General features: G+C 34.3%; 1 protein-coding gene across 1 annotated transcript; it reads left to right on the top strand.

Moving 5' to 3' along the window:
• Nucleotides 1-2,236, top strand: LOC136232351 (large ribosomal subunit protein eL20-like). Its single transcript, XM_066021450.1, has 4 exons — nt 1-161; nt 252-367; nt 469-532; nt 1,741-2,236. Exons 1-4 carry the CDS (start codon nt 150-152, stop codon nt 2,080-2,082), a joined length of 534 nt encoding a protein of 177 aa, XP_065877522.1. The 5' UTR covers nt 1-149; the 3' UTR covers nt 2,083-2,236.
• Nucleotides 2,237-14,010: the final 11,774 nt, after the last annotated feature.

Consider the following 14,010-nt stretch of genomic DNA (forward strand, 5'->3'; position numbering starts at 1 on the left):
CAATTCCTTTACTATATATAAGAAGAAAACCCTACTCTTATACGTCCTCCATAGCGAGAGTGAGAGGTCGCCGTCATCGCATATCTTCCCATCTGCTCCTCTTTCGCCGTCATCGCATATCTTCCCAGTTGCTTCTCTTCTATCGGAAAATGGGTTTCAGGGTAAGATTTAAAGTATAGTCTGGCCGTTGATTTAGGGTTCATTAGGAATGAAATAACCTTTGGGTTTATGGATTTCTTTTCTGGATGCAGTTTCACCAGTACCAGGTTGTTGGAAGAGGTTTGCCCACTGAGGCTGACGAGCACCCCAAAATCTACCGGATGAAGCTGTGGGCCACTAATGAGGTTCGAGCAAAGTCCAAGTTCTGGTAAGCCTTTTTTTATTATTTATTTATTTCAAATTTAGGAACTGAATTGGGTGTTGTATTTCAGAGTCATTTACTAATTGCTCGTTCTATTCTTTAAATAGGTACTTCCTTAGAAAACTGAAGAAGGTTAAGAAGAGCAACGGCCAAGTTCTTGCTATCAATGAGGTATAAGTCGTGAAAATCTGTTTTCCAATGGAACAATTGATGATCTGATTGATTTTTTTATGACAGAATACTGTTAGCCTGATTGTATTGTTTTTTTTTATGACATATTATCATTTTTGGTTTGCTGTGATGTACCTGCTCTTTGATATTTAGCCGCCTAGCTTTTTTGTAATGCAGATGTCTGTTCTTAATATCATTTAGAAATTTTGTTGTGCAACCATATCTATTTGCTGAAGTTGTATGCTTGCTTTGAGATTCAAATTGAATCATGTGTTATTTTTATCCAACCTTTTATTGTTAATGGCACATTTCATGCATAAGCTGTATTAATCATGTAATTAATTGATTTTGTTTGCGTAGCCTTTCTAGATATGTAATTGAACTATTAAATTGCTTCACTATCTGGTCAGTGTGGAAAGCACTCATTCTCACTTGACTCGTTCCCTTGAAGCAACATTTCTTGTGTTGTTTTCTTTTGATATTTATCCCTGTGCTATTCTACAGAGATTTGGGAGAACAAGTGAGCAACTACACTTCCATATACAATTTATTTTTTAAACTTTGTTTTGCAACCAAACCTATTTTCTGAAGTTGTATGCTTGTGTTTTGGGAGCTAGGTTGAACTGATTGCCTCATTATCAGGACAGTTTGGAAGCACTCGCTAGACTGCTTCCCTTGAAGCAACATTATCATATCTCTGTTGTATGCTTGTTTTGAGAGTCAAATAGTCCCTGAAGCTTCACTATCTGGTCAATGTGGATATTTTTCATTCCCGTTTGACTCGTTCCCTCGAAGCAATATCACTTGTGTTGTTTTCTGTACCATATATTTCCTTGGTGATTGTCTGTTGCTTTAGGAGAACACTGGGACAACTACATTTCCTTCAATATTAATCTTAGTTGTTTGCAATGAGAACAACTATTCATGCTGAGCATGCCCTGTAGCAATTGCTTGAAAAACACAGCTTTTTTGAGTAATTCTATTCTCCTGTTGATTTTGTTCGTTTGAGAATGTATTATGGTTTGCAGCCTTCAATATTCAAGAGTGCTTGAAAGATGTTGCATTGTTTAGTTGAGTGTCTTGGCTTATTGGATAATTATGTGTATAGTTTTTGCTTACTGAGTGAGTGGTGAATGCAACTTGTCATTACTGTGATAATGTTATGAATGTCTTTTATTGATGTTGACTGTATGTAAAATGGTTTGCAGATCTATGAGAAAAATCCAACTAAGATCAAGAACTATGGGATTTGGCTAAGATACCAGAGTCGTACTGGGTATCACAATATGTACAAGGAGTACAGAGATACCACACTGAATGGAGCTGTGGAAGATATGTACACTGAGATGGCATCTCGGCATAGAGTTAGGTTTCCTTGTATCCAGATCATTAAGACTGCTACTATCCCAGCCAAGCTGTGCAAGAGGGAGAGCACTAAACAGTTTCACAATTCGAAGATTAAGTTCCCCTTAGTCTTCAAGAAGGTTAGGCCACCGACTAGGAAGTTGAAGACAACATACAAAGCTTCCAGGCCTAACTTATTTGTCTAACTTGAAGATTTGGAGACTTTTTATGTATTTTGTTTACAGAATAATTTGCTCAGATTTGACATTTCTGTTTCCAGATCTTAAATTGTTTGTACACAGGAATTTCTTTCTTTTCCCAGTCTTTATTTCTTTCCCCAATCCACATGAATTTTCTTTATTTTCTTTTTCTTTAATTGGAAAATGCATTTGTTTTTGGATTATGAACACAACTTGGAAATTGAAACAGGAAACTTAAATGATTCTTTCATATTCAAGCTAAATATTCAATAAGCCTATAACTGCTTCTGCTGAAGAATTGGAAGGTGCTGCACTGTGTAAACCCATAATTATGTTGGAGATGAAAATAGAGTAGTAGATGGTTGGAATCAGACTAAACTTGAACAATTCATAAATATTGTATTTCGATTTTTGCTACATAAATAAATATTGCAACAAGTAAAATCAACAAGAGATTTTGTTTCAAAAAAAAAAAATAAACAAGAGATTCGGGATTCATAAATTAGGGCCTATGACTATAAGATTTACTGGAATAAGGAAACCACCGTGTATATATATATATATATATAGAAAGAACCACTTGATTTTGTAAAATAAAATTAATGGGTTTGATATATTAAAAATTGGGTAAAGTCAATCATCTTTTTTGGAACTTTCTCTCTCTAAACATTAACTTTCTCTCTCTTTACCAAACATCATCTAAACAATCTCGAAATAAAAAAGTTGAAGAATTAAAGTTACTCAGTCAACCCTTAACTTATTGAGTCTTTTATATCCTATAGCACCAAAAACTCCCCGATCCTCGTTAATCCTCGATGGGGGAATCCCCGATAGGGGTGAGCATGGTCCGGTTCGGCTCAAAAATCGAACCAAACCAAATAAAGATAAATTTTATAAACCGAACCGAACCGAATTGAAATTCGTTGAACCAAACTATTTCGGTTTGGTTCGGTTTGGTTCCATTCCAAACCAAATTAGATATGATAATAATGTTCCTGTAACTTTTTTTTTTATAAATTTGAGAAGGTTTACATTATATAATATCCAGTTTGCTTTTGCTTTGTTATAAAACATACAAATTGTTTTTGTTCCTGGAACTTTGGTTCGTGTAACCTATTTTTATAATTTTAAATTAATTCATTTAAAATAATTAAAATCACATCCTATTATTCCAATTCCAAATCCATAATAGTTTAAAATAGTAATCCATTATAAATTAGTTGCAAATAAACTAAAATAATAATCCAATATTTAATTAATTTCAAAATAATAAAATTGATTGATGTACTAATAATAACTAAAATAATAGTCTTGAAATTTAAAGTTCAAAATTAAACTTTATCAACCAAATTTGAATTTAATTCGGTTTTTAGGTTTTTTCGGTTTATATCCAAACCGAACCGAACCAAATCGAAAACCGAAATTGTATAAAAATAAGAACCAAACCGAACCAAATTACAATATGGTTCGTTTTTTTAGTTTTCGGTTTTGCTCACCCCTAATCCTCCCAATTATAATTAAAATTATACTTTAAATATTATAATTTATAACATTAAACTTAAATTAAATAGACTTATTTCTTAGAAGTTTTAGTTTTAGTATATACTGATTTTTTTTTAAATATAAACGGTGATTCCCCACAGGGACGGAGATGTGGAATATGGAAAAGGTGTTTTTAAGCGGGGATGGGATTCCCCGCGGGACGGGGATAGGGGACAAATTTGTCCCTGTCTGTCTCGCAGGGATGGGGACGGGGAATCCAGACTAGTCGGGGATAGGGATGGGAAATGCATTCCCCACCTTATCCCCGCTCCGTTTGCATCCCTAATAGTTTTGTTAACAAAAACAGAAACTTTTTACCTTAATAATTTTATAGCATACAATAAAACAAACAAAATATACCCACTAAAATACATATACTCAAATGATTTCTCGTAATTTATGAGTATTAAATTGTTATTTTTTAAATATTTTTACTTAAAAAAAATAAAGCCCCAAAATACAATTGTTATAAAAGATTTATCATCTTCTCACAACCAGTGAGTGCTTAAATCTCTTATCCCGTCCCTGGCCTGCAACTCTTTTCTTTCCCTTCATCTTTTATTTCCCTTCATATAAAGGGAGGGAGAATGTATATTTTCTTCAGATAGTCATAATGATTCTTAAAAAAAGAAACTTTTAATTTCAGTTTCTGTTACACTCTCTTTGTAACAAGTCTGAATGGCAAATAAATTTTCCGTAATATGGACTGTTTTAACAGAATCATTACAAAATAACTATATATCTGTATTTTATAATAATATTTGAAATTAGCTTAACTTATCTACGTTAGGTGTAAAATTGATCTTGACATATTAGAGGTAAAATTAAAGTAAATTTTACTTTGTCGAAAACAAAGTAGCCACAGAAGACACCCAAAGACTATATATGCAATCATATAAAAGTTGTAACTAATTAAGAGCATAATTAACTTGTTAATGACATTGAAGTTCTTGCTAGCAGACATACACATTTTCTACATTCCTTCATCAAATTAAGATGATGGTGACTGCCCACCAAATCTTTTATTATCTTATTAAAAGCATCTCCAATGGGGTATAATAAACCACTCAATATACTCCATTATATCATACTCTCTCATTGGAGAGAGTATGATAAAAAATAATCATTATCAACCACTCAATGTTTATTGAGCTTTTGCTTATTTTTATATATATATATATATATATATATATATATATATATATATTTATTTATTTTTTAAAATAATATAATTGGTTTAATTAATTGGTGGATCTTTTATGATTGGTGGGTCCATTATAATTGAGTGGTTATAGAGTTTAACCATTGGAGTTACATAGTTTAATAAAATGTAGTTTATTAAATTGATGATGTGGCACGTACATATTGAGTGGTTGTAAGTATAAACCATTCTAGATGCTCTAAATACAATTTAAGGGCAATGATTATTATGGCTTTTGTAATGAAAGGGCGGATGATTCGGTTAATCCATCTTTTTAACCTGATCGACTCTATTTAATTTTGGGTAATTAACTACTCTATTTTGACAAAATACATTGTTTAGTCTCTATATTTTCAAAAACATACGGTAAGGTCCCTAACCTTTTCCTCGATAAACTGTTTAGTTTCTAACATTTTTCTCGGTGAACTGTTTAGTCCCTGCTGTTAGACTCTCATGAAAATTTTGTTAGTCAATTTGGATTTGAGTCAAAATCTATTTAAAATAAAAATGTAATGTCTTAACTACCATTTACTACAAAATCAAATATATAAAACCATTATCTTCATTGTTTCTCATCTCTGCGTTCTTCTTTTTCTTTATTTTCCTTTCCTTTAGACTCTACTGCATCTGAAATCAATTTGAGTGTTCTTCTTCTTGATTTTCTTCTTAATCGTTCAGATTCGTAAGCATTGGGTTTATGTTCTTTTGCTTGTTCTCCATACAAATAGCTTATTCTTCTAAATTGTGAGCGTGACTTGTGAAAGAAAGACAGAGGTGTGAATTGCTTTTGACTGATAAATAATAAAGGGTAATTTAGTAATTTCCGAATTCATAAACGGTAAAAAAATCTAACAAACAGACAAAAGGACTAAACAGTTCATCGAGAAAAATGTTAGGACCTTATTGTGTGTTTTTAAAAATACAGAGACAAAACAGTGTTTTTTTTATCAAAATATAGGGCTAATAAATTAATTACCCTTTAATTTTAAGACATTAAACCTTAAACTAATTCAAGTATATCGTATCAACAGTTAACTGTAAATTTCAGTGAGATTTTTCGATTAACATGTTTAACCGTTACTTTAACAATTAACCAAAAGCAACAGTTAACCATATTTTTTTTGTATACAAATCTAAATATATTAGTTAAAAAAAACGGTAACTATATATATATAATAAAAATGGTTCGGTTAACCAAAACCGTCAGTTTTTTTAAATGAAAAACCTAAACCATTAAATGTTACAATACGTGATTTCAATTTGGCATTGTAGGGTAAATAGAGGTGGAAACTCATTGATAGTCCTCATACGTTGGTTAGCAAATTGTTCAAAGCTAAATATTATGCAAATGGTTCTTTCATGTCCTTCAAATTGGGCACTAGCTCCAGTTTTATTTGGAGGAGCGTATGAAGCTCGATTGGAGTTATCTAAAGTAGTATTCAATGGAGAATATGAAGAGGGGATAACATTTCAGTGTGGAGGGATCCATGGTTAACAAATGAAAAAGAGTGATTTATTAAATTAGTTGGTACTACTTTGAATACATAGTCTAAAAGTGCGGATCTATTTATTCTAGAGACACATATTTGGGATTTGGCAAAGCTGGCTACTTGGTTCCAACCCCGGGAAGTGGAGATTATATCCTAGATGGTTGTTCCAATGACAGACCAAAGTGACTCCATCCTATGACACTTTACGAAGGATGGACTATATTCTGCCAAATCGGGTTATCAGTTGCTTGAAATTGCAGGGATGGGGGATTGATCTCGTGAGGGATGGAGTCGACTCTAGGATCTGGACGTACCGCCAAAAATTAAATAGTTCACGTGGAAGCTTGATGCAAAGCTGCTGCCTCTATGACCTCGATTAACAGTTAACTGTAAATAGCTTATTCTTCTAAATTGTGAGCGTGACTTGTGAAAGAAAGACATAGAGGTGTGAATTGCTTTTGACTGATAAATAATAAAGGGTAATTTAGTAATTTCCGAATTCATAAACGGTAAAAAAATCTAACAAACAGACAAAAGGACTAAACAGTTCATCGAGAAAAATGTTAGGACCTTATTGTGTGTTTTTAAAAATACAGAGACAAAACAGTGTTTTTTTTATCAAAATATAGGGCTAATAAATTAATTACCCTTTAATTTTAAGACATTAAACCTTAAACTAATTCAAGTATATCGTATCAACAGTTAACTGTAAATTTCAGTGAGATTTTTCGATTAACATGTTTAACCGTTACTTTAACAATTAACCAAAAGCAACAGTTAACCATATTTTTTTTGTATACAAATCTAAATATATTAGTTAAAAAAAACGGTAACTATATATATATAATAAAAATGGTTCGGTTAACCAAAACCGTCAGTTTTTTTAAATGAAAAACCTAAACCATTAAATGTTACAATACGTGATTTCAATTTGGCATTGTAGGGTAAATAGAGGTGGAAACTCATTGATAGTCCTCATACGTTGGTTAGCAAATTGTTCAAAGCTAAATATTATGCAAATGGTTCTTTCATGTCCTTCAAATTGGGCACTAGCTCCAGTTTTATTTGGAGGAGCGTATGAAGCTCGATTGGAGTTATCTAAAGTAGTATTCAATGGAGAATATGAAGAGGGGATAACATTTCAGTGTGGAGGGATCCATGGTTATCAAATGAAAAAGAGTGATTTATTAAATTAGTTGGTACTACTTTGAATACATAGTCTAAAAGTGCGGATCTATTTATTCTAGAGACACATATTTGGGATTTGGCAAAGCTGGCTACTTGGTTCCAACCCCGGGAAGTGGAGATTATATCCTAGATGGTTGTTCCAATGACAGACCAAAGTGACTCCATCCTATGACACTTTACGAAGGATGGACTATATTCTGCCAAATCGGGTTATCAGTTGCTTGAAATTGCAGGGATGGGGGATTGATCTCGTGAGGGATGGAGTCGACTCTAGGATCTGGACGTACCGCCAAAAATTAAATAGTTCACGTGGAAGCTTGATGCAAAGCTGCTGCCTCTATGACCTCGATTAATTGCTCGACAGATTAAAATAACAAGTAATTGTTTACTATGTTATACCGACGTAGAGCATGAGTGGCATTTGTTTGCAGGTTGTAGGTATGTGACTGGTTGTTGGTCTGCAGAGGAGTGGGACTGGATAGAGGATTGACTCTTGCACATTTGCGAATCAATGAGCAGAGAGGAAGGAAGCAGGATCATCATGGTGCTTGGGAAATGTGGTAGCAGAGGAATGATATGCTCTGGACAGGAAAAAGCAAAAGGTGTGGCTGCACAATACGAGGAGCATTTCGGTTCTTGGCTGAGTGGTGAGAGAGGAGGAAGATACAGGAGGCTCATTCCTAGGAGGTAGGTAATGGATGTGCTCCATAACATGTAAGATGGAAGAAACCAAACACTGAGCACGTAAAGTGTAACGTGGACACCACAGTCTTTAAGGCCGAAAATGAGCATGATGCATGTGTTGTTCTTCGAGGCAATCAAGGCGAATTTCTGTTATGTTTCAGCTCCTTCGTGTCTGGGTATGTTGAGTTGAATCTGACCGAGGCATTCGCTCCCCGTCAAGCTATGAATTGGATAATTTCACTTCCATATCATAATTTCCAATGAATCCGATGCAAAAGGAATGGATCGTATCTCTTCTAAGGTTTATGACATCTTCGAGTTCGGAGGTATTGTTGAAGATATTAAAGATTTTGTAGTTACTCGTCCCAATTTTCCGTGGGTTATATCCATAGATTAGCAAAAAAGCGGCTCATACAATGGCCCATCAAGCCCATTCAAATGCTAATTTGTTTAGTGCATTTGTTGTTCCTCATTTTTTTAGTTCAGCCTCTTTGTAATGACAATAATTCTTCTTTGTAATAAAGAGTTTCGCTTTAAAAAAATATCAAAAAAAATCATGTACTCCCTCCATTCTTTTTCATATGTCTCTTAGGGGTTTTCATAAAAACTAATAGAATATTAATGAGACTATTAAAATGACTAATTTACCCTTAATATTTATTTCCTAAATCTCTATTTTTTATCCAAAACTTCGCATTCTTCTTAATTTTAATGATTTAATTAAGATTATTTGAATTAATAGTTGTACCTCTCCCTCACCATAAATATGGGTAAATTAGAGAAATCATTATCAAAAGTGCATTGGTAATATAAAACAACATATAAAAATGAACAAATTAAAAAGTCTAAAACGTCATATAATAAAAAATGGAGGAAGTAGTTTTATAGATTTGCAAAGATAGTTTCTGTGGTTTAAATGTTTGCAAAGAGAGGTTATGTCCTTCGTGCAATTAAAAAATGCATTCATTCCATTAAAAAAATATTATGATGACCATTTACCCTAAAAAGGAACGATTTGGAGCAAATAAAAAGACTAACTTTGAATATTACCCAAAATACAAGGTCAACTATGCAAATTAACTAAACTATAAGTACTGTTTGACCGGAAAATTGACTTATAGATCATTTAACTGTAAATTTTACAAAGAACAAAACCCGTATTTTCAAACTTTTAAACCATGAGGACTGCTGATATTGGGATATCAATTACTTCTTGACAATAGGTCTCTAATCACTTGAGAAGGAAGAAAACAGTCAGACAGGGGGGCTGGAGACCGACAAACCCTCTCCGATGCCTAAGTTAGTATATGAAATACGTAACTTGAGAACTATTTAGTGAAAGTAGTTAATATAGAATTGTGTACCTGATCCCTGACTTCTGTGCTATTTATAGACATTAGTGTTTGTGTCTTTGCACACGTGTCAGTTTGCTATTGGTTCAGAACCTATATTTCCGTAATGAAGTGACTTTAGCATGCTTTTTTGGAATCCGAAGCTCCTTCCTTATATTAATTCTGTAAAGGCTCTTCATAATTGGATGGGGCGGCCAGATATATGAAATAATGGGTCTGGGCTTATGTACTTAAGCCCATTACGTTACTTCGTACCATATTAACTCTCTTTGTAAATTGGCCAAACCACAAAGTATTTTTGTACTTTTCTCTAAAAAAAAAGTTAATTTTTTTAGAGATGAAACTAGGGACCGAAAGAAAAGATGAAACTAGACATCCCAACCAGGTTGACATCCCCAGGCAACCCCCTCCAAAACCCTAACTCGAATTTATTAAAAAGAGAGAAAAAAGTACAAACATGCCAACAAAAACGAGACTAAGCAAATTGGTACAAATCATAACTCCTCTCTGCGAAGCGTTTCTTTCATTATTTCCCTAAAAAAACTTAATTTTTGTGAAGGTTGAATATAAAGGCATCAATCACAATGATCCGTTTATCTTGAATACAAAGGTATTAATCACAACGAAAGGTGATTGGGATGTGATAAAAATGGCGAACACCAAGGCATCAAATTCAAGTATCCGTTTAGCTTGAATACAAAGGAATCAATCACAGTGAGGGGTGATTGGGATGTTTTAGTTCTTTTTTCTTTTGAACTTCCTCCCAAAGGCTATCAATTCTGTATGACGCTGCCGATTTTTCTTGTTTCTATAAAGCCTAGAAGCACTCCAATTAGGGTTTAGAGTTTAGGATTTAGGGTTTAAATTATTTTTGCAATCTTGTTATAAATTTTGATAATGTTATGATTTTAATGTTATATACCACTTTGCATTTTTCGCAAACTGCGAAGGTAAATACTACTTCAGTACATGATTGTGTTTTTCGAAAATCACAATGAGAGGGTCGAAAATTCTCTCTCCTGGAATGCTTGTGTTTTTCGAAAATCACAATGAGGGGGGTATTTATATTCTCTTGTATCTAAACCCTAGTTAGATAGAATTAGGTTACTTAATAAGAATTTAATTCGGAATAAAATTCTTAATTATTATCTATTAATATATCTAAATATAAAGATAATAATAATAATAACCTTATTGGATAATAATAGGAGTAATTTTAATCTCATTAAAACTCCTAATTTAATTATCCTTTTATTAATTTAATTCATAATCCTAATCTAATTAGGATTGATAAAATCAAATTAATTATTTATGTATTTAATACATAAATTTCGCCCCCCCCCCTTAGTTACTGGGCCCTATTGGGCTCAGTTGGGCTTCCATCAATTAATTAACATTTAACATCTGTTTCTCTTTTGGGCTCCAAGTCTTATGTGTGACCCATTAGGTTCTTATTGCTTCTAGCCGTATGTAACTATTAAATTAATTTTCACAGAATTATATTTAATCTTTACATAACGGAGTGAGTACGCGAAATGTGATTAGCAAATCCGAAACATTCCCCCAGAGCTATAAGAAGACAGGTTGATTCTGTCGTTGACCTTTCTGTATTAGTTACGGTATAATTCGATCCTTTATCAGCTACATCCTTGAACTGAATCTTATGACTATGGATAATGTCAAGTCACATATAACGAGACATTCGTTTTACTTATACAGGCCGAGTCAACTCTAATTAGATAAGTTAAGTGAAATCTGTATTTCAAGTCTTAAGCTATCACCTTGCAAGGATTTAGAGTCGAGTCTTCCACAAGCGATCCATGGATGTATCTCCCATTTATCAGGAGTGATAAATGTTGAATCCAATGTATAATTATCCTGCAATTACTTCCTGTGATACCTAACGTCTGCCGTTCACACCCTAGAGTCATCTCTGTTAAGGATCGTATTACAACAGGATCAAAGTATCATATTCCGTAATCCAGAATGACCAATTAACATTCCTTTGAGTCTGAGGATTACTTATACCTATTAATACCAATGATATGAACAGGTGAAAAGGATGAATCTACCCATCCTGTTATCTCAATTCGGGTCCCCAATCCTAATGAACTCCTTTTCATTGGATCCACGTAACTGTCCAGATATCTGTATATATGAAGCTTGTGAGATCAGCTTTCTGTCGGGACAGAAGACATTGTTACATGCAAGTCTCAATAGTGATATGTCAATCCTAAACATATTACTTGACTTGGGGTGGTTTTAAGTTTATTAGTTTATTATAAAGTTTCGTCTCACTTCACGCTTGTATGAACACTTTATAATCACTTTAAACAAACTTATGGATTTCCTTTTATTAGACTTTATTTAGTTCTTTAAAAGGGATTGCCTTTATATAGTTATGAAACCATATCTCATTAAAACAAATGATATAAAGAACACTTCATTTATATTGAGTTTATCCTAGAACAATTGTCTATAGGACACTAAACCCCAACATACTCCCACTTGGACTAAAGCCAATTGCTTCTACAACTTATTCGAGTAGAACTAATATGACGATCATGTACTTTTTGGGTTAAGGGCTTTGTCAACGGATCTGCAACGTTGTCCTCTGTAGGTACTCTTTCTATTCTCACATCTCCTCTTGCCACAATTTCTCTTATAATGTGGTATCGCTTCAGGTAATGCTTGGATGCATTATGAGACCGTGGTTTCTTTGCTTGTACAATGGCTCTATTGTTATCACAGTACAGTGTAATGGGATTTACAATGTCAGGCACCACACTAAGTTATGTAATGAACTTTCTAATCCAAACCGCTTCCTTTGCTGCTTCCGCAGCAGCGATATACTCTGACTCGATCGTAGAGAAAGCTACACTTCCCTGCTTGGAACTCTTCCAACTGACCGCGCCCCCATTCAAGATAAACAGGTATCCTGATTGGGATTTAAAATCGTTCTCGTCTGTGAGATGACTGGCATCTGAAAATCCTTCTATTTTCAGATCCCCTTCTCCGTACACTATAAACATGTCCTTAGTTCCTCTCAAGTACTTAAGGATGTTCTTGACAGAATTCCAGTGCTCGTCTCCCGGATTACCTTGGTAACGACTCGTCAAACTTAACGCGAATGCTACGTCAGGTCTAGTGCATAGCATAACATACATAATCAAACCGATTGCGCTGGCGTACGGGATTACAGCCATGCGCTTCTTATCATCTTCGGTTTTAGGACATTGATGATTGTTTAACTTTACTCCATGTACCATGGGTAAGTTACCTCGTTTCGATTCAAGCATGTTAAACCGCTTTAGCACCTTTTCAATGTATGTAGCTTGTGAAAGACCAAGCAGTCTTCTTGATCTATCTCTGTAGATCTTTATACCAAGTATATAAGCTGCTTCACCAAGGTCTTTCATGGAGAAGTTACCTGATAACCATACTTTAACCGACTGTAGTAGAACTATGTCATTTTCCATTAATAATATATCGTCCACATATAATATCAGAAATGCTACAGAGCTCCCACTTGCTTTCTTATAAATGCAAGCTTCTTCGCAATTTTGTTCGAAACCAAATTGTTTTATGGTTTCGTCAAAATTCTTGTTCCAGCTTCTAGATGCTTGCTTGAGTCCATAAATGGATCTCTGAAGTTTGCAAACTTTGTTTGCATCCTTTGATATGAAACCTTCAGGTTGCATCATGTATACATTCTCAAGCAGGTTTCCGTTTAGGAAAGCTGTTTTCACATCCATTTGCCAAATCTCGTAATCGTAGTGAGTGGCAATAGCAAGCATTATTCTGATTGATTTGGACATAGCCACAGGAGAGAAAGTTTCGTCATAATTAATTCCTTGCTTCTAACGATATCCTTTCGCTACTAACCTAGCTTTGTAGGTGCTAACCTTTCCATCCATGTCAGTCTTCTTTTGAAGATCCACCTGCACCCAATGGGTTTTATCCCTTCGGGTGGATCAACCAAAGTCCACACTTGGTTGGTGTACATGGAATCCATCTCAGAATCCATGGCCTCGAGCCATGCTTTAGAATCTGGACTAGTAAGAGCCTCTTCGTAGTTTTCGGGTTCGTCGTCTAACACGGGAACCTCGTCATCATCTCCCACTAGAAAACCATATCTAACTGGAAGTTCACGAACTCTTTGTGATCTACGAATAGGTGGCACTAGAGTCTCATCTAATGGGACTGTTTCGGATACCTCAACCGCTTCTGTTGTTTCAGTCGGTGTTTCTTCTTCTTGAACTTCGTCAAGTTCAATCATGCTTCCCTTTTCGGTTTCTTCGAGAAACTCTTTCTCCAAGAAGGTTGCGTGCTTGGATACTATTACTTTCTGATCATCTGGATGATAGAAGTAATAGCCTACGGTTTCCCTAGGATATCCAATGAAGAAACATTTGTCAGATTTAGAATCTAGTTTGTCGGACGCAATGCGTTTGACAAATGCTGAACAACCCCATAC

The sequence above is a fragment of the Euphorbia lathyris genome, chromosome 6, assembly GCF_963576675.1.
Source record: "Euphorbia lathyris chromosome 6, ddEupLath1.1, whole genome shotgun sequence".
NCBI lineage: Eukaryota > Viridiplantae > Streptophyta > Magnoliopsida > Malpighiales > Euphorbiaceae > Euphorbia > Euphorbia lathyris.

Excerpts from the sequence above, each read along its gene's own strand:
- LOC136232351 (XM_066021450.1), top strand. Across the intron at positions 368-468 it reads CGAGCAAAGTCCAAGTTCTG|GTACTTCCTTAGAAAACTGA; the intron begins GTAAGCCTTTTT and ends TTCTTTAAATAG. Across the intron at positions 533-1,740 it reads AAGTTCTTGCTATCAATGAG|ATCTATGAGAAAAATCCAAC; the intron begins GTATAAGTCGTG and ends AATGGTTTGCAG.